Source organism: Neoarius graeffei, chromosome 26 (assembly GCF_027579695.1).
Source record: "Neoarius graeffei isolate fNeoGra1 chromosome 26, fNeoGra1.pri, whole genome shotgun sequence".
NCBI lineage: Eukaryota > Metazoa > Chordata > Actinopteri > Siluriformes > Ariidae > Neoarius > Neoarius graeffei.
In genome coordinates this window covers 26,156,117-26,177,184 of record NC_083594.1, presented here as the reverse complement: position 1 = coordinate 26,177,184, position 21,068 = coordinate 26,156,117, and the positions used below count along the sequence as shown (strand labels likewise).

The 21,068-nt window shown below is 40.8% G+C and overlaps 1 protein-coding gene across 1 annotated transcript in view; it reads right to left on the bottom strand.

Moving 5' to 3' along the window:
• The window catches only part of gls2b (glutaminase 2b (liver, mitochondrial)), a gene marked incomplete at its 3' end in the record, with an annotated part of 70,391 nt that overhangs the window by 25,076 nt on the left and 24,247 nt on the right, over positions 1-21,068 (bottom strand). The window contains exons 8-14 of the mRNA XM_060910187.1: positions 19,341-19,399; positions 11,314-11,346; positions 10,603-10,661; positions 10,451-10,517; positions 10,316-10,366; positions 3,121-3,297; positions 2,697-2,828 (exon numbers count right to left, since the gene is read on the bottom strand). Coding sequence (XP_060766170.1) covers positions 2,697-2,828; positions 3,121-3,297; positions 10,316-10,366; positions 10,451-10,517; positions 10,603-10,661; positions 11,314-11,346; positions 19,341-19,399 — 578 coding nt within the window. The remainder of the gene's footprint in view (positions 1-2,696; positions 2,829-3,120; positions 3,298-10,315; positions 10,367-10,450; positions 10,518-10,602; positions 10,662-11,313; positions 11,347-19,340; positions 19,400-21,068) is intronic.

The window sequence follows — 21,068 nt, the reverse complement described above, 5'->3', positions numbered from 1 at the left end:
GATACACCCTGGACAAGTCGCCAGGTCATCACAGGGCTGACACATAGACACAGACAACCATTCACACTCACATTCACACCTACAGCCAATTTAGAGTCACCAGTTAACCTAACCTGCATGTCTTTGGACTGTGGAGGAAACCGGAGCACCCGGAGGAAACCCACGCGGACAGGGGGAGAACATGCAAACTCCACACAGAAAGGCCCTCGCCGGCCACAGGGCTCGAACCCAGACCTTCTTGCTGTGAGGCAACAGCACTAACCACTACACCACCATGCCGCCCCAACATTACTACTAGTCTGGTATTTCTATTTATTTATTTATTTATTCTTCAACTTAAGGCCCACCGTGCCGCCCCAACACATATTTATTATTTAAAATTAATACCAGCACTATATGCATCTTTAATCTATAGATTTAATGGGTTTACCCTCCGCATGTGCCTGCCTTTAATAAAGCTTGCATTTAGAGTCCCATTAGGATGTAAGAACAATCAGTTTTAGGTTTCCTTATTTCATTACTATTATGTAGCATTTTGTTAGGTGTGTGTGTGTGTGTGTGTGTGTGTGTGTGTGTCAATAATAGTGATTAAACTGTAGAGAACAAACTCCATGTGTTTATATTTTTTTCTGGCAGTATATTTAGTAATATTAAATTTTAACTACAACCCCGATTCCAAAAAAGTTGGGACAAAGTACAAACTGTAAATAAAAACGGAATGCAATGATGTGGAAGTTTCAAGATTCCATATTTTATTCAGAATAGAACATAGATGACATATCAAATGTTTAAACTGAGAAAATGTATCATTTAAAGAGAAAAATTAGGTGATTTTAAATTTCATGGCAACAACACATCTCAAAAAAGTTGGGACAAGGCCATGTTTACCACTGTGAGACATCCCCTTTTCTCTTTACAACAGTCTGTAAACATCTGGGGACTGAGGAGACAAGTTGCTCAAGTTTAGGGATAGGAATGTTAACCCATTCTTGTCTAATGTAGGATTCTAGTTGTTCAACTGTCTTAGGTCTTTTTCGTCGTATCTTCCGTTTTATGACGCGCCAAATGTTTTCTATGGGTGAAAGATCTGGACTGCAGGCTGGCCAGTTCAGTACCCGGACCCTTCTTCTACGCAGCCATGATGCTGTAATTGATACAGTATGTGGTTTGGCATTGTCATGTTGGAAAATGCAAGGTCTTCCCTGAAAGAGACATCGTCTGGATGGGAGCATATGTTGCTCTAGAACCTGGATATACCTTTCAGCATTGATGGTGTCTTTCCAGATGTGTAAGCTGCCCATGCCACACGCACTAATGCAACCCCATACCATCAGAGATGCAGGCTTCTGAACTGAGCGCTGATAACAACTTGGGTCGTCCTTCTCCTCTTTAGTCCGAATGACACGGCGTCCCTGATTTCCATAAAGAACTTCAAATTTTGATTTGTCTGACCACAGAACAGTTTTCCACTTTGCCACAGTCCATTTTAAATGAGTCTTGGCCCAGAGAAGACGTGTGCGCTTCTGGATCATGTTTAGATATGACTTCTTCTTTGAACTATAGAGTTTTAGCTGGCAACGGCGGATGGCACGGTGAATTGTGTTCACAAATAATGTTCTCTGGAAATATTCCTGAGCCCATTTTGTGATTTCCAATACAGAAGCATGCCTGTATGTGATGCAGTGCCGTTTAAGGGCCTGAAGATCACGGGCACCCAGTATGGTTTTCCGGCCTTGACTCTTACGCACAGAGATCCTTCCAGATTCTCTGAATCTTTTGATGCTATTATGCACTGTAGATGATATGTTCAAACTCTTTGCAATTTTACACTGTTGAACTCCTTTCTGATATTGCTCCACTATTTGTCGGCACAGAATTAGGGGGATTGGTGATCCTCTTCCCATCTTTACTTCTGAGAGCTGCTGCCACTCCAAGATGCTCTTTTTATACCCAGTCATGTTAATGACCTATTGCCAATTGACCTAATGAGTTGCAATTTGGTCCTCCAGCTGTTCCTTTTTTGTACCTTTAACTTTTTCAGCCTCTTCTTGCCCCGTCCCAACTTTTTTGAGATGTGTTGCTGTCATGAAATTTCAAATGAGCCAATATTTGGCATGAAATTTCAAAATGTCTCACTTTCGACATATGTTGTCCATGTTCTATTGTGAATCCAATATCAGTTTTTGAGATTTGTAAATTATTGCATTCCGTTTTTATTTACAATTTGTACTTTGTCCCAACTTTTTTGGAATCGGGGTTGTACAATGTTAAAATAAATAAATAAATAAATAAATAAATAAAATTGTGCTGTGGTACAAGTAAATAATCTCTGTGATGTGGAATTGAAGGGTGTTTTTTCTGCTAAATTAAAAACCCAGAGCATTTATATTTGTTTGCCTCTGCAAATTTACAAAAGTAGACTAAGTGAACAGAAGCTCCTAAAAGAAACTGGTGGCAACGTCAAGAAAATTTTGTTTCTTAGTCTGTTTGTCCCTTAATAAATTGCAACAAGTGTCCTTGTGTGCATGAGCATCATTTCGGGGGGGAATTTGGCTTTATAAAATTGGTCCAAATGAGGGGACGAATCAGAGTTCTTACTGTGCAGTTTGGAGTATTCAGAGGAAATAGAGAATTGTTACAATTACTTCAGAATGAACTGCAGTCTATATTTAGGAGAAATCGGAGTTTAAGCTGACCTCACAGAAGCGGATGCCTCTTATACTGTTCCCCAGCCTGTCCAACGGTGGTGACCAGCACATGACCCCCATCACATTGGGCACCACTAACAGCACAGCTCCTGACACTCCTGACTTAGCAGGCAGTCCCACCTGACACACAAAAGAACAAATTTATATTTTCATTCATTATAGACAGAATATCTTAATTTTAAACAATAAGGCATGAAGTACTAATAGCATAAGCTTTATTTATATGGCACCTTTCCTTTCCAATAAATGCTCAATATCTTATTCAGTGCATTCCTAGCCTGCTTTTTTCCTTATACTCTTATCAGCTTACACTCTTCCAACATACTGCATAATCAATCAATTGTAGTAAATAAAATGATCACATGAAAAAGATAAAATTAGAATAAATACATAATATCCAGGAGCAACTTACATGAAAAGCAAAGTGGCCAGAATAGTCATACATGCCGCACGAGTGCATGAGGCTGAGTGTGTTCCTCACAGCCTCAGAGCTCAGTACTTGCTCGCCTGTGATGGGACAAATTCCTCCGTTGGCCAGTGTGGCCGCTATCACGCTGCCTGACTCACATGTCACCTCAACAGAACACAGCTGAGCAGGGAATAAAACACAGAGCTTTCTAATTTACCATCATAAATAAGTTTGTAAAGTAACCCAACATTTTAATTCTGATTCTTTGACCTCTCCCAGCAATTTAGAAGTGTGTATCAACAAATTTCTCAATCATTTTATCTCATTAGTCTGTTATACTCTTCTCAGCTTCATCTCATCTCTCATCTCATTAACTCTAGCTGCTTTATCCTGTTCTACAGGGTCGCAGGCAAGCTGGAGCCTATCCCAGCTGACTATGGGCGAAAGGCGGGGTACACCCTGGACAAGTCGCCAGGTCACCACAGGGCTGACACATAGACACAGACAACCATTCACACTCACATTCACACCTACAGCCAATTTAGAGTCACCAGTTAGCCTAACCTGCACATCTTTGGACTGTGGGGGAAACCAGAGCACCCAGAGGAAACCCACGCAGACACGGGGAGAACATGCAAACTCCACACAGAAAGGCCCTTGCCGGCCACGGGGCTCGAACCCGGACCTTCTTGCTGTGAGGCGACAGCGCTAACCACTACACCACCGTGCCGCCTTCTGAGATTCAATTAATCAATAATTATTAATTTAATAAGTAAAAATATTAAACAAGTGTTCCACAAAAAGACCAAACTCTTTGTATTTCAGGACTTATTAACAGGCTGCTCTCAGAACTCATGGAACTGTAAAAGATATCCCAGGAAGCAGTCTTTTCTATTGTATCCTGCTGATATCAAAACAAAACTAAGTAATGGCTGAGTTCAACTATAAATCGCAGAACAATGAAATAAAAATATAAATGATGTTTAAAAGACTTTTTTTAAAAAACCTACATACATGTTATAAGCATGTATCCTACTAAGGATCAAGCATAACTTGTGTGGCCACAAGCCTTACACAATAAGCCCTACATTATACTAAAGTTCAAATGATGTCATGACTATGCCTACATTATGAAGACACTCCCATCTCTTATCCATGTGAATTGTTTCACATCTGCATCTGCTCATACTCAAGACTCCACTTCCCAGAGTTCCTCACAGTCCATAAATATGATAGCCATGGTCAGAGGCGGGTAGTAACGCGCTACATTTACTCCGTTACATTTACTTGAGTAACTTTTTGGATGAATTGTACTTGTAAGAGTAGTTTTAATGCAGCATACTTTTTACTTTTACTTGAGTATATTTGTGAAGAAGAAGCGGTACTTTTACTCCGTTACATTGGGCTATATTCTGCTCATTACTCGCTACTTTATTTTTATTTATCCGTGCGATGCGTGGCCTGTTTGTTTATGTTTTGTCGAGACTTCCAGCAGAGGCTCTGCCACATGACAGCATCTCACCGACCAAATGTAGCAGCCAGAGTCATAGTGGGAGGAGCTATGGTTTGACTCCGATTCGCCAATCAAACAGAGCCAAGCCGCCGTGCGCGCCCACACACAAAATTCCCGCAGCAAGACCAGTCCAGGTGGAAAAGAGCATGGAAGCAGAAGAAAAATGGCAGAGACAGCGGCCCGCGTTTCTCATCAAGCCGAAGAGGCACACCCCTGGCCACACATACAAACCATGTTCACTCTCCAAACAACAAAAAATAATAATGTTATGCGGTGTCATATGTGTCTCCCCAAACCAGTGGACGTTTCAGCTTATAAAAACTCAACGTCAAATTTGAGGAAACACATTGCGGTAAGGGCGGCACGGTGGTGTAGTGGTTAGCGCTGTCGCCTCACAGCAAGAAGGTCCTGGGTTCGAGCCCCAGGGCCGGCGAGGGCCTTTCTGTGTGGAGTTTGCATGTTCTCCCCGTGTCCGCGTGGGTTTCCTCCGGGTGCTCCGGTTTCCCCCACAGTCCAAAGACATGCAGGTTAGGTTAATTGGTGACTCTAAATTGACCGTAGGTGTGAACGTGAGTGTGAATGGTTGTCTGTGTCTATGTGTCAGCCCTGTGATGACCTGGCGACTTGTCCAGGGTGTACCCCGCCTTTCGCCCGTAGTCAGCTGGGATAGGCTCCAGCTTGCCTGCGACCCTGTAGAAGGATAAAGCGGCTAGAGATAATGAGATGAGATGAAACATTGCGGTAAGTAGGCTATGTGCTTTTGGCTGTCTTCGTAGGCAGACGTTAGCCCTGTTGTAACATCATAAATAACTGTAAAATACATTGTTTTGTGGAAATGTATTGACGCACTGCGGCCTCTGACGGCAAGATAACACACACACACACACACACACCAGAGAACCAAGAAATAAAACTACAAAAAATCTTCCTAACAATCACTTTTTATTGATGTGAAACCAAAAAATGCTCATGAAAATAAGGTTGCTTGCCTAATGTCAGCTTCCTCAATAGTGTTACAGTTGTACACAGCTCTGGTCAAAAACTGGGAATGGAAGACTGGTGAAAACTTACTAAATAACAAAACGCGTAACATATCGTTTGTGAAATCTCCATTTTTCAAGCTACTGTATTTGTTGTGGATTAGAGAGATTTGTGAAGACTTTAGGTGTTTTTTTCTATGAGATTTGTTTTATTATTTGTCTACAAGTGCTTGTTCACAAAAGGAAGGGCATTAACTTGTTAGTTTGACCACTTGCTAGCAATCCCCACCACCACCCAGCCAAGCTGGGCACTGGCAGCTAGTTAGCAACCTTTTTGCTTGTTACTTGCACTTGCTAGCTCCTCTGCGAGATGGATCCAGTAAACAACTTTTTGGGAGATGAAAGGATTAACATCATTGATCGCATCTTACAGGATTATTTCCAGTCTTTTTCGTACAAGGAGATATTACGTGTGATGTTCAGCTGCTGTTAAAGCTGAACAGTCACTTCACGGAGTGAACACGCACGCGCACACACACACACACACACACACACACACACACACACACACACACACACAGTGTTATGGTTTATGTGCAGACTGCCTTTTTCTTTTTCTTTGTAACCTCTACCCATTGTTTTGTTATTGTTACTTTGTAAAGATTTAATTAATTAATATTTAATTTATTATTGTTTTCACCTGTTCACAGCAAAAAGGTCACAGCTTCACAGTGCAAAATTGAGAGCCAGCTGCTGTTAAAGGTCCCATGGCATGGTGGTTTGTTGATGCTTTATGTTGAGGCTTCCGGATGTTATATCCGCAGCCTTTCTCGAAATGAACCCTCGGCACGTAAATATAGCCTCCTGGGAGAAAGCCCCATTTCAGCGCTTTTCCCAGTGCATCGTTTTGCTAATGAGAAGCAGGAGGCGGAGAAGGGTAGAGGGTGGGCCATGGGGGGAGGGGGAGGGGCTTGACCAAGCTGCGCACACACATACTCGCTGCTATCAGCGCCTGTAGCCATGCTGCTAAGACAAAACCCCGTTCTCCCTCGGACTCCTTTCGTAAACTCAACGTGACACAGAGAACAGAGAGTGAGAGTGTTCGGAGTGGTAGTTTACGAACGTATAATACCCTAGGCTTGAACACGCACTCCATAACCAAAGAGGATAGAAGCAGCAACTACAACAACATATTGCTTATCCAACAGAAGACATGCATTGCGGAGCAATAGTCAAACATAAGCTCATAAGTTAGTCAATTTCCAGACTAAACTCAGTTTAACAGAGCATGCTGCATGCTCTTTAGTTTTGTAGCGCAGATTACCTGGCTAACTGCAGGAAGCGGTTAGCTGCACAGCTAATGTAGCCATTGCTAGGCTAACGCATCGATTTTAAAACACGGCAAAATGACCAGTTATACACTTACTTGTTCGGTGTTTGTTGCTGATGTGGCAGGGATGCTTGGTATGGACCCAGGCTTCAGTGACAGTTGATGTGCAAAACCTGCCCTGTACTGTCCCAAGTTGTGGAAACATTCCTCAGGAAAATGCTTCCGACAAACATACACCATCTTAGGTAGACTTGACGGCGTATTTTTGAAGTAAATAAAATTAAGCCACTGCGTCTTCAGGGGCTCTCCCGTCGGCAGTAAAAACAGACTCTTTTCTGTGTTGTCACATCCATGTACAGCGCAATTTCCATGTTTCGCTCGCTTAGGTGATGCCATGTTGTTGTGTCCTCTATGGTCTCCTCACTACAACTGGGCGGGGCAATCCATACAGTGGGTGGGAATCCAGAGGGGGGGCGTGGGGATCCTCTCCCTTGCTGACGTAGTAAAGGGAAGAGCTTATCAACGTGCCGTTTTGACGCGCCATTCTCAAATGTTGGGCATAATTTGGTTTACACATTATCAAATTTCTAGCCACTGGGGTGACTTAAGAAGGTCAGAGGAACTCATTTTAACGTTAAAAAACCTCAGAAAGTGAAAATTTCATGCCATGGGACCTTTAAAGCTGAACAGTCACTTCATGGAGTGAACATGCACATGCACGCACACGTGCACACAGTGTTATGGTTTATGTGCAGACTGCCTTGAGCTTCTTGTTGTTATTGTTAATACACAGAACTACACACACACACAGTTTGTGTGAAATGTATATGAAATCTCTGCCTGTTATGACATCCTGATCAATAAACAAAAGTTACTCAGCAGTTATTCAGTACTTGAGTAGTTTTTTCACTTAGTACTTTTTACTCTTACTCAAGTAATTAATTGGACGACTACTTTTTACTTTTACTTGAGTAATATTATTCTAAAGTAACAATACTCTTACTTGAGTACAATTTTTGGCTGCTCTACCCACCTCTGGCCATGGTCTAAAACAGGTCTCCGGAGTACTGATTATTACACACTGTTCCGATCACAGCCTCATCCCTACTGACTATGGACCCTTTTCAGTCATGTGACCTTCGTAAACGCGACTGCCATTTTGGACATGTAGTGGACTTCGGCTCGAATCGGTTTGAATGCGAGGAAGGCGACAAACGAAAAACATAAAAGAAAAAGGAGCGAGATGCAGAAAACACCTTCACTATCCAGCGACGTAGGGCATTTACAGGGCGAGCAGAGGGAGAGGTATTTGCAAAAATTGAGGTTAGCAGGCTTAGAGAACGACGTTTACCTGCTTCCACCAGGATTGTTCACTGACGTACGGAAGTACACGAAGCCCTCGTCTTTACCTGACTTCGGCCCACATGATCTGTATACCTATGTCGTTAAAAACCCATCGCCATACACAGGTATTGATCTGAAAGCGTATAAGAGTTTGGATGCCTACAAATATTTTGTGTCAGGCTGGGTAACATGCCTACATCAGTGGGTCGTCCCTGGAGCCGGTGGTCACCATCTTATTACAGCTAAGGTTTGTTCACATTTTCATTTACTTTCGGTCCTCAGGATAAACAAAATGTTATTAAATGTCATTGAAATAACTTCTTAGTCTGTTGAGACATGGCCCGTTATAAATTTGCTGTTACCAGGCAATGACCAAGAACTGTATTATTAGGGTCGGTGTCTGCGTTGTAGCAGTGTACTAGCAGCTAGCTGTTAGCACTAGCTAATGTCAACAACATAGTAGCTAGTATGTTACTGTAGCAATGTTTACGTTCAGTCATTTGGATGACTGTTAAAACCTTTCAGTCTCAAGTTTCCTTTACTGTATTTACTAGTTTACTGTAATTATGATCTGGCAGCTATTTACACCGGATCCAGTGTAAATAGCTGCCAGAGCCAATGTTCGAGGTTCCGGAGTGTGCTCCGGCTTGCTCCCCCTCAAATTAAGCCCTGTACAGGTAAATAGCTGCCGGAGCCAACGTCCGAGGTTCTGGAGCGCGCTCCGGCTTGCTCCCCCTCAAATTAAGCCCTGTACAGGTAAATAGCTGCCGGAGCCAATGTCCGAGGTTCCGGAGTGCGCTCCGGCTTGCTCCCCCTCAAATTAAGCCCTGTGATGAGGGGGAGCAAGCCGGAGCGCGCTCCGGAACCTCGGACGTTGGCTCCGGCAGCTATTTACACTGGATCCGGTGTAAATAGCTGCCAGATCATAATTACAGTAAACTAGTAAATACAGTAAAGGAAAAACTTGAGACTGAAAGGTTTTAACAGTCATCCAAATGACTGAACGTAAACATTGCTACAGTAACATACTAGCTACTATGTTGTTGACATTAGCTAGTCAACAATAGCTACTACAGAAGAACAAAGAGGTTACAATGGGTTATTTTAACCTATTTGGTTACACACTCGCCGCCACAGAATGTTAACAGCAATGTAATGCCTTTTCTGGCTAATTTTATTCGTCTTACCTCCAACAAAGTGGTCACTACACAAGCGTTGGTATGCCGAGGGCTGCCAATCTTTCCTGTTAATGGCCGCTATCCATCTTCTCTGTCAGGATCCGATAAAATGATAAACCTTGCCTTGTTTGTTGATGGTTACTACATCCAGGTGCACAACAATATAGTGGCATGATGGAAGTCTTGCTGAAAGTAAAAACTTTCTTTGCTGCCGTTCCTCAATGTTGGCTGTGGTAAACTACTGGTAGTACATGTCCAAAATGGCGGCCGCGTTTGTCGTGACGTCACGTGAAAAGGGTCTATACAAGGACTCTCTGTGCACATTATGATTGTGAAGTAAACGCTCAGTGTTTCCTTGCCTGACTTTAGCAAGCCTTTATTGTTTGTGCTGATTTCCTGGTTTTGATCTAGTTTTGTACTTTGGTTTTTCACTTTCTGTCTTGACCTTTGATATCCTGTTTGTGCCTCACCTGACCATTGCCCGTTTAATGACTCTGCCTTTGTTAGTTGATTTGGATTTGTCTGCCAGCCTTGCCTTAATAAAACTCTCTACTGCTTTTAAATCTGTCTGTTGCCTGCATCCCTGACAAATTGACTATAATCATATGATCTACACAAACATTAGGATACAGCTGAACTCCTGTTGGAACCAGAAGTCATTTCTGGGATAGAAAAATGTGTGCATGGCTATATTGCAAATCACAGGTGTTATCTTTAAAAGTAAATAATTATTAGATACACTTTGAAACATTGCAGTCTTTATTAAGGTTGTTCTCTGCTTTTCCAATCACCTTGGATGATTTTACATCAATTACAAATGATCATTTTATATACAGTTTTCTGTATTGCTCACCTGGAAGTAGAAGTCTAGAGCATCAATCATATCTGCTCCAGGAGGAAAACACTGCAGACACAAACAGGAAGCCAATAATTGTTTTGTTGAGTGGTTTATTTGAACAAAAGCTTGAAAAACAATTATAGAACAAACCTTTTTCTCTTTCAGGTAGTAGCCGATTGCAAAGTTTCTGTCTCCTGTCTCCTTTTCTGATTGAAACCTATCTAAAGAAATTGCTTTACACAAAAGCAAGGCCAAGAACATAAAGCCAGTTAAAGGCAACAATATAAATGTTAAGGACTCACGTGGCATTACTGAAGCCTACATATTCCTTTCCTGCCATTTTCTGCACAAAGTCCATCACCTGGAGAAGAAAAATAGACTATTTGAACGAAAACCTGTTTTAAAAAATAACAGTAAGGACACTTTTACATGCAGACTAGTGCTGTTAAAACAAAATTCCCTTTTTTAATATTGTTCACATTTACAAAAACAAAAACGGGGGGAAATCACATTCAGATGTTTAAGACTGCAGGTTCTATATTTAGTCACCTAAAGTAAATCTGTCATAGCATATTACATGCACTTTTGTCTGTTAGTTGATATAAAAAAAACAACTCATGAACAGAATATGCTCATGTCATTTACGACATTCTTTTATTCTTCACTCAACTTTGTTGCATTGCCCATCCTGCCTGCTTCACCTCCTGTTGCTGGTAATTTCCAGCTGTCATGAAAAACAAATTACTTTTGGCCACTTTGTCACAGTGACCAGTGTAAGTGCAGAGTACAGGTTATAATTATGATTAGGACTGTTTTATGCAAATGAACCTGATCATGTAGCATTGGTGTTCAAATGGGTTTGAACACTACATCTTTTAATTAAAAAAATTGAAAGAGATTTTAAACAGATGTATCTATTTATTTGTATTAATACAGCTGCCAGTGTTTCCATCTTGTCCTAAGAAAAATGTAAAAGTTATATTTCAGCAACAATTTTTTATTGAGTTACTTACATAGTCAAATTTCTCTGCTTTGTTGGCCCCAGGCTGAGGAGAAAAAAAAAGAAAAACAAACATTTAACAATCTCAAACAAGACAGTATACAGTACGCCTACAACTTACCTGACTGGGTTACTGTAATTTGTTCAAACTGGCTTTATATACAACCATAATTCCAAAAAAGTTGGGACACTGTTTAAACTGTCAATAAAAACAGAATGCAGTAATTTGTAAATCATGGAAACCATATATTTAATTGAGAATAGTACAAAAACAACATATCAAATGTGCAACTGAGATTTTATTGTTTTTGAAAAAATATATGCTCATTTTGAATTTAATGTCAGCAACACATTTCAGAAAAGTTGGGACAGGGGTAACAAAAGACTGAAAAAGTTGTGTAATGCAAAAAAAAAAATCATTTGGTTAATTGGCAACAGGCCAGTCACATCATCTATGGTATATCATATCATTAAAAGATTCAGGACATACAACTTGGCTTTGGTGGTTGGTGCTTGAACAGTTATAGTCCTGGGTATGACTTTAAACTGCAACCGGTGCTGAGTCTCAGGTCTGGGAGGACTTGAGTATTGGGGAAAGTGGAGTTACCCCTTAATCACCATTGCTCTGTCTGGTGTGACCCGGAGTGGTAGCACCTGCCTGGGTTCCAGCTATGGGTTAAATAGTACATCACCAATAAGGCACTGGCAGCAGGGCGCTTTTCAGTGCAATGTGGCAGATGAACCTAACAGGGTCAATGGCACACCACCAGATGGCATGCGGACGAGCCACTCAAATGGCCAACAGATGGCATCACTTGGCAAGTCAGTTGTCACTGCAGGGCAACTTTCGTACCTGTCAGGTCTTTGGCACTTCTGTGCACCACTTGGCATCAAGTCTAGAGGTCCAGAGAGACAACACGATGGGGGTATGACATCGTTTGTCTTATGTGAATGTGCAAGGTGCTTCGTTAGGAGAGGAGAATAGTATGCGAGAGCTCACAAGCTGACATTCCGTGGCAGTTCGGCTGGGCCATTCATGTCGCCACTGCAGGCGACTCTGTCGCTCTGGTGAGGGCCTTGCGACCCATCTGTGTTTCTGTGCATCCTAATGAAGCAGTCATCATTGCTAGCGATGGACAGCCGATGACAACAAAAAGATTCAGAGAATCTGGAGAAATATCTGTATGCAAGAGACAAGGCTGAAAAAAGACATTGGATGCCTGTGATCTTCAGGCCCTCATACGGGCACAGATAGAGGGGGGGACGGGGGGGATTCGTCCCACCCAGATTTAAATTCACCTCGTTCGGTCCCCCCCACTTATAGCCCCACTTATATGTCAACCTATACGGAATGTCCGTATTTTATACGGATTTGATTCAATAAACGTAGTATACGGGCATATAAATAAAGTTATACGGATTCTTTTAAAAAAACTTCAATATTTATTTAGAGCTATAATCAATTCCCACGATGATAAACGTACTGTACAGCACAGACAGCCAGTAAAGAGTCTTATGAAATCGCTCGTTATCTTGTGGTAGCGAGACTTCGTTCCACTTTTGATCATGCGCACACCGCATTGCGAGAATCCCGCCAACCGTGAAGTCATAGACATATAAACATAGACGCCGCCTTCTGCGTAGAATCATACGTCATCCTCGCCGCCATATTGGATGGGGCAAAGTGGAGATTCTTCAGCCATCTCTGGTATACAGTAGCCGAGAATAAAGATGCCTCATTCATGTGCTGTGTTTAACTGTACCAATAGGTTTACCGTCCAAACGAGATCACATGGGATTACCTTTCACAGGTGAGACTGGAAAAATACTTTGTATTCATTCTGAAGGTTTATTGTTATTAATATTGAATAAAAAGTAACTGGGATATATCATTGCTAATTATCATTCAAATTTTAGGTAAATTATTTTAATTTGCATCTTATACGGATTTTATAAGGGAAATACGGATTTTGGAGGTTGGTTATACAGGTTTGATTGACCAAAGGTTGACATGTATGTTATAGGGAGGAAAAAACATCTATGTCTTTCTTTGCATAAGGCAAACCTCACGGAAAAATCAAAAGACTAATTACCATTCGGTTTATTGAGGTGCACAGCAGTACATACATAGTTGCAACTGCGCAGACTGCACAGGTTGCGAGCTCGAGCTTGGTTGCTATGGTTACCCACAACAAGTTTGACAGGCATATCGGGGACAGCTCCTCCTAGTTCAGGACCCCAACACGGCATGATGAAGGGTGCCAAAAGGCAGAAAACGATTGCATCGTTTTTCAAAAAAAAAAGACTGTAAGTAAACTGTGCCTTACTTTATCATATCACCTTGCAATTTTTTGATAGTCTGTTCAAAGTAATGTCGTAGTGAAAGTAAAATTGTACGGAGTGATGCCTTTCTGGTAGCCTCCTTCTTTCGGTGGTAGCCTGTAGATACAGTGCTCAGAAGGCAGTTTTAATGTTTAATCTGGCGTTCCCTGCCATAATTTCAGCGAGCATATTGTTTCATAAGGAAACTTTGCGAAGAGTTGTTGACTGACTGCCGCTCACGCAACACACAGGCATAGTTAGAAAGTCAGGATGCACTGGTTTACACTTTACACACACACACGTAGCCCAGCCTCTCGCTATGTTTAACAGTTGGAACTTAGCGGTTTTAAAACTAGTTTTGCAGTTTTGCAATTTCTGTGCGTGATGATAATGTGTAATCTTTGGATTTCCATAGGCTATGTTAAAATGTTATCATTGTCCTGGCCTGCAGGTAGTTCCTGGTGATGGCAGTGAGGGAGGTGAAATAACATGTATACACACTACCGTTCAAAAGTTTGGGGTCACCCAGACAATTTTGTGTTTTCCATGAAAAGTCACACTTTTATTTACCACCATAAGTTGTAAAATGAATAGAAAATATAGTCAAGACATTTTTCTGGCCATTTTGAGCATTTAATCAACCTCACAAATGTGATGCTCCAGAAACTCAATCTGCTCAAAGGAAGGTCAGTTTTATAGCTTCTCAAAAGAGCTAAACTGTTTTCAGCTGTGCTAACATGATTGTACAAGGGTTTTCTAATCATCCATTAGCCTTCTGAGGCAATGAGCAAACACATTGTACCATTAGAACACTGGAGTGATAGTTGCTGGAAATGGGCCTCTATACAGCTATGGAGATATTGCACCAAAAACCAGACATTTGCAGCTAGAATAGTCATTTACCACATTAGCAATGTATAGAGTGTATTTCTGATTAGTTTAAAGTGATCTTCATTGAAAAGAACAGTGCTTTTCTTTCAAAAATAAGGACATTTCAAAGTGACCCCAAACTTTTGAACGGTAGTGTATATATTATATATATATATATATATATATATATATATATATATATATATATATATATATATATATATATATGCACACATACATATATACACAAAATGGAATCATTTGCTGACAGCTCAGTCCCCCCCCAGTTCAAAAATCCTATCTGTGCCCCTGAGCCCTCAGGAGACACTGCATTAAAAGCAGACACGTGTCTGTAGTGGAAATCACTGTATGGGCTCAGGAACACTTCAGAAAACCATCGTCTGTGAACACAGTTCATTACTGCATCCACAAATGCAAGTTAAAGCCATATATAAACAATATTCAGAAACACCACCACCTTCTCTGGGCCTGAGCTCATTTACGATGGACTGAAGAGAAGTGGAAAATTGTCCCAAGGTCTGATGAATCAAAAATAGAAATTCTTTTTAGAAATCATGAACACCATGTACTCCAGGCTGAAGAGAAGAGGGACCATCTGACTTATCATCAGTGTACAGTTCAAAAGCCAGCATCTGTGATGGTATGAGGATGCATGACTGCACATGACATGGGTAGCTTGTACATCTGGGAAAGCATCATTAATGCTGAATGATATATACACGTTTCAGAGCAATATGCTACCATCCAGACAAAATCATTTTCAGGGAAGGCCTTCCTTCTTTCAGCAAGACAATCCCAAACCCGCTTTCTGCACATATTAAAGCTGCATGGCTTCATAGTAAAAGAGTCTGGGTGCTAAACTGTCCCCCATTTAAAACATTTGGCACATTATGAAGCACAAAATACAACAAAGGAGACCCCAAACTGTTGAGCAACTGAAATTGTATATCAGGTATGAATGGGACAACATTCCTCTTTCAAAACTACAGCAATTGATCTCCTCAGTTCCCAGACGTTTACAGAGTGTTGTTAAAAGTAGAGGTGATGCAACACAGTGGTAAACATGCCCCTGTCCCAACTTTTTTGAAACATGTTGCTGATATTAAATTCAAAATGAGCATATATTTTTCAAAAAAGCAATAACATTTGATATGTTGTCTTTGTACTATTTTCAATGATATAGAGGGTTTCCATGACTTGCAAATTATTGCATTCTGTTTTTATTTACAGTTTACACAGCGTCATGACTTTTTTTTTTGGAATCGGGGTTGTATTATCAAAGCCTCACCTTTAAATGATTGGACAGATTCCCATATACATACACCCAGCCAGGTTCAGCTTATCAGTCAGTGCTGCGTCATCTTTGATTGTGGGGTCAGTGACTCACCAGTGTGATGTACACTAGCTACAATCAAAATATGATGGATATGTGTTTACCTTTTTTTTATTCGTATACCATATAATTATACAAAACAAACAATACAACTACACAAAAAAACAAAAATCAAACACAACAGCGAATTTAAAATTGAGTGAAAAACCAAAATTAACAGTGAGGAATAATGTGTATATGGAGATGTCCGTGTGTGTGTGTGTGTGTGTGTGTGTGTGTGTGTGTGTGTGTGTGTGTGTGTATAAGGAGTAGTACTGACTTACTGTTGGACTGGGGAGATGGAGGCTAGATCGCAGAGAAGGAGGGTTCCAAAAGAAATTAGTATTATTATCTTTTTGTAGGATAATAATAAGAGAAATAAGAATAGGATAAGAATAGGAATAATTTGATTAGCTGACTAATTATACAGATTGCCTGGGCACCCAAGTGTAGGGTGACCAGACGTCCCGGTTTTACCGGGACAGTCCCGATTTGGGGTTGTGTGTCCCGAGTCCCGACAAAAGTCTGTCGGGACACGGATATGTCCCGGTTTTCGCCACTCGCGATGTTTGCGACTGAGCAGCGTGGGAATCATTAGCGGAGAAATGTCTGCATTTACTGTTTTGATGAATTGACAGGAATCGCAAACTTTCCTGGTTACTGCCCCCTGGCCCTGTGGCATGGGTGTTTATTTAGCCACATTATTCCAGACAACAGAACATGTTGCCATGCAACAATAAAATAAACATTAACTGGCGTGAATGTTCTTTGTCTAGCAGCTAGCAGCAGTAATGCCACAGCAATTATGCCGAAAAGAAAATGTACCTTTTCCAAAGATTTACAGGGCACCTACCCCTTCCTCCGAGAGGTGCAGAACAATGTGCACGAAGCCTACTGCACACACTGTAAGTGCTTTGTTCTTGTACTGAGTTGGTAGCCTATGTTGCAAATGCTGTGTGCTCCTGTGGGGGCTTTCCTCGGGCTGTCGCCCCTCTCCTTCTTTATTGCTGTTTTGTTTGAGTGTATATTTACGGAAGCCGCGAGAGGCCCTTCATATAATTTTTTTTTATTCACCTTGTTATCCTGAGATAACGCCATAATTAATTCAGGATCTCGAGAAAACAACACAACTAATTCGAGATCTCGAGAAAACAAAACCGTTATTCTGAGATCTCGAGATAACAAAGCAATTATTTCATGATCTCAGCTGGATCACTGTATCTCCGTAGGTAGAGACAAAGCCAGGCCAGTCTTCTCCGGAGGTGCCGCGGACTAATTTTGAAATTATCCCTTATTAAAAGACTTAATGCAATCTCTCCCTGTGTCAACCCCTGATCAAAATATTGCCTTATTAGGTGATCGATTATTCCAGACATTCTAATAACCAAAGTTGCGTCTATACAGAATGAGAACTAGCCCCAAAGTCAGCATATCACAAGTCTCTTGGCGTACCTGAACGAACCATTTCTCAGCTGTTTACTCGAGATCATGAAATAACGGTTTTGTTTTCTCGAGATCTCGGAATAACGGTTTTGTTTTCTCGAGATCTCGAATTAGTTGTGTTGTTTTCTTGAGATCCTGAATTAATTATGTCGTTATCTCGGGATAACAAGGTGAATAAAAAAAAGGATTATATCCTCTCTCGGCTTCCGTAGTATATATTCTCAAATCACTTGTCTCTTTTTTGTTTCTGTTTAACATACCATTCTGACAGTTTGGCCATATTGCTGTGTTGAACAGCTTGTTGCACCTTCCATTAAAGTGTTCACTTTTGTACACATCTTCTTGCTTTATTCATTCAGTTGTGGGGAATGGTTAGTAAGGTTGATTCTGACCTAGGCTATGTTGAGGTCACATATCTACTTTTTAAGTTCATGCTATAGTGCATACAATTTTAGAGATATAGCCTACATGTGCATATGCATTCTTCTTGGTGTTCTCACAAACAGGTGAAATAAATCAGTTTAAATTTGGCCTATGGACATAGCCTGGCCTATTCTTAGCCATTACAAAATCTGTTGTCTGATCATAATTTAACTGATCTGTATACCACTATGCTACTAGATAACAAAATGCCTGTTTGTTTTATTTCATGTGAGATGTTGATAAATGTGAGCTTCAACAAAATGATAAGAGCATCTCTCTGAGTGTCACGTTTACATAAAAAAAAGGTGTGCGTGCACGAGCATGGCCGCGCGCAAAAGTTTCCCGGTTTCAGACTAGGGAAATTTGGTCACCCTACCCAAGTGTGACCGCGGTGTCATCCCGCCCCCGCACAGGATATACCACAATGTGACGGCAGAGGGAAGGCCCTGCGTGCTAACCAGCCCACGGCCCATGGCCTCCAGCACCCCCCTCACCCCTCACGACCCACCACACCTCAACTCCAGACCATCACGCAACACGCCATATTTATCCTATGTAAGAATGTAAATGGCTATATTGTGGGCTTTCTCTAATGTATTGCATTAAAAGAAGTGTGCATGCAGGGTGAGTCTCTGCCCAGATTTCACCCTGCATGCCACAAGAACCCTGCGTGCTCCTAGATATATGCCTCCTCTAAATTGTGTTAGCATTAAAAGAAGCGAGGCGTGCAGTGAAACACCTGCAGAGGCATCTGCATGCATGCCTCGCTTGCCCTAGTCTATTTGTTGTTCTTGGTTATTGGTAGATGTATGATGTATGCAACCTAATATGTAGTGCATTTAAAAGAGAATAAGGCGTGTTGCGTATTGCCAGGAAGAGGTACGTGTGTGTGCGCAAAGGGCGAGTGCGCAGCGGGGGCCCAGAACCCACGAATACCCCACAGCACCGACCAACACCGGTCCCACATGGCAACCCGACAGGACCAGGCCGCCCGAGCCACCCATGGGGCCCAGGCAGAGCAGGGATGAGTGAAGTAGAGGGAGGCAAAGAGAAAGAGAAGGGAGGAAAGGAGGGGGAAAAAAATAAATAAAATAAAAAAATTTAAACCAAAAATAATTTAAAAAAAAATTTTAAAAAGGGGAGGGGAGAGGGAGATTATATCTATCTATCTATCTATCTATCTATCTATCTATCTATCTATCTATCTATCTATCTATCTATCTATCTATCTATCTATCTATCTATCTATCTATCTATCTATAAAATAGTAAAAATAATTGTTCCAGCTACCATCCGCCGCCCTATTATATATAGCTATTTACATGTGAATGTAAAGTTGTGAGTTGGATCTCAAACACAGAGAGGGTCAGGTCATAACTGTAAGAAGGTGATGAAGGGTAAGCGTCATGACTTTTTTTTGGAATCGGGGTTGTATTATCAAAGCCTCACCTTTAAATGATTGGACAGATTCCCATATACATACACCCAGCCAGGTTCAGCTTATCAGTCAGTGCTGCGTCATCTTTGATTGTGGCTCACCAGTGTGACGTACACTAGCTACAATCAAAATATGATGGATATGTGTTTACCTTAATAAGAGAGCTGATGACAATTGCTCCTGCATTCACCATGGGATTATGAGGTTTATCTGAGAATAAATAAAAAAAAGGTACAATACAAATACAGATACCAATCAAATTTTCTCAAGCTTGCTAAAACCTGTGATGTTACAAAAGGCCCATAAACCCTTATCTGACCCTTAATCTCAAACTGTACCCGTGAAGCCCTGCAACTCCTCTTGTTTATGAGAGGGGGATTGGAGTATGTGTAGAAAAAAATACATAGTGATAAAATAACCAGTGAAGGATGTTATAAACCTCATAACACATTTGCTTTGATCAGAGGTGGACAGTAACGAAGTACATTTACTTGATTTACTTAAGTACACTTTTTGAGTATCTGTACTTTACTTGAGTATTAATTTTTTTTGGAAACTTATGACTTTAACTTCACTACATTTGAAAGACAAATATTGTACTTTTTACTCCACTACATTTCTATCAAGGTCCTCGTTACTTGTTACTACGAAGCAGCTTTGAAAGTGGATGTTTTTTGTTTTCTTTTATAAAATGTGATTGGTTTTTTCGCAGGTGACACTGAGACAGCCCATCAGTAATCACTAGGGTCACATCATGTCCATAGACTGTATAAAATCAAGTTCAATTTCTCAGTCTGGTTAGTCAAATGACTTTCTATGGATTTTCCCGCCAAGTTGCTACAGCCTTGTCCACGGCTAACATTAACACATAGCTAGTTAACTTGGACACTTTTAGTTGCATGTAAAAACGGAGTTACGCTAACATTAATAACTTTAACTTTAGCATAATCTTGCCAAATGAACAGAATGTAGAAATCTTTCTTTCTAGTAGCATTAGCTACCAAATATGATTTCGAGTTTGAAAAGAATTTGCTAGCATGTTTGGTGGAGCTTCAGCTCTACATTTTCTACAAACTAGTCAGAAAATCCAGTCGGCTGCTTCAGAGGCATTTGGTATTATAAGCGTTGAAACAATAATACAACAGTGCATTGACAGAAAATGTACTTTTAATACTTAAGTATTTTTAAAACCAAGTACTTCAGTACTTTAACTTAAGTAAAAATTTGACTGGACAACTTTCACTTGTATCGGAGTAACATTTAACCAGTGGGATCAAAGGACTTAAGTAATAAACTTGGGTACTTTGTCCACCTCTGGCTTTGATTAAGGGGAATGAATATGAATGTACAGGTTTGTCAAAGTGTAAAAACTGTCACTGCAGTTGACATTTGTGTTGGAGAATCTGTGTTAATATTAACCAGTTATTGCATCCTAAGATACAAGCAATCAAGGATGTAAATGCAAGCAACTGAACCAGGGATGGGAGCAGGCATATTTATAAATTTTGAGGGAATTTCCGATTTGAATATTTATACAACTTTAAATTCTTGATGAATAATAAATTATATTTATCTTTGAACATAGATGGCTGACTCTTATAAAGAGCTCTATAATTGGATTTTGGATTTTTTCAAGGATAAAATTGATAGTATTTACCAACACTTTCATTCTGAAATTCATTCTTCTGTCTTGCAAGTAGCTCTTTCTGATAAAGCTGACTGCCATCTCTCTGCTTTCTCTCCTGTTGATTCTTCTAAAGTATTGGAAATCATGACTAAGTCCTCCTCCTCCTCATGTCTGCTGGACCCTGCATTCACTGTACTTCTTAAAACCTGTGTATCTGCTATCTCCCCTTATATTGCTCATATGATTAATCAG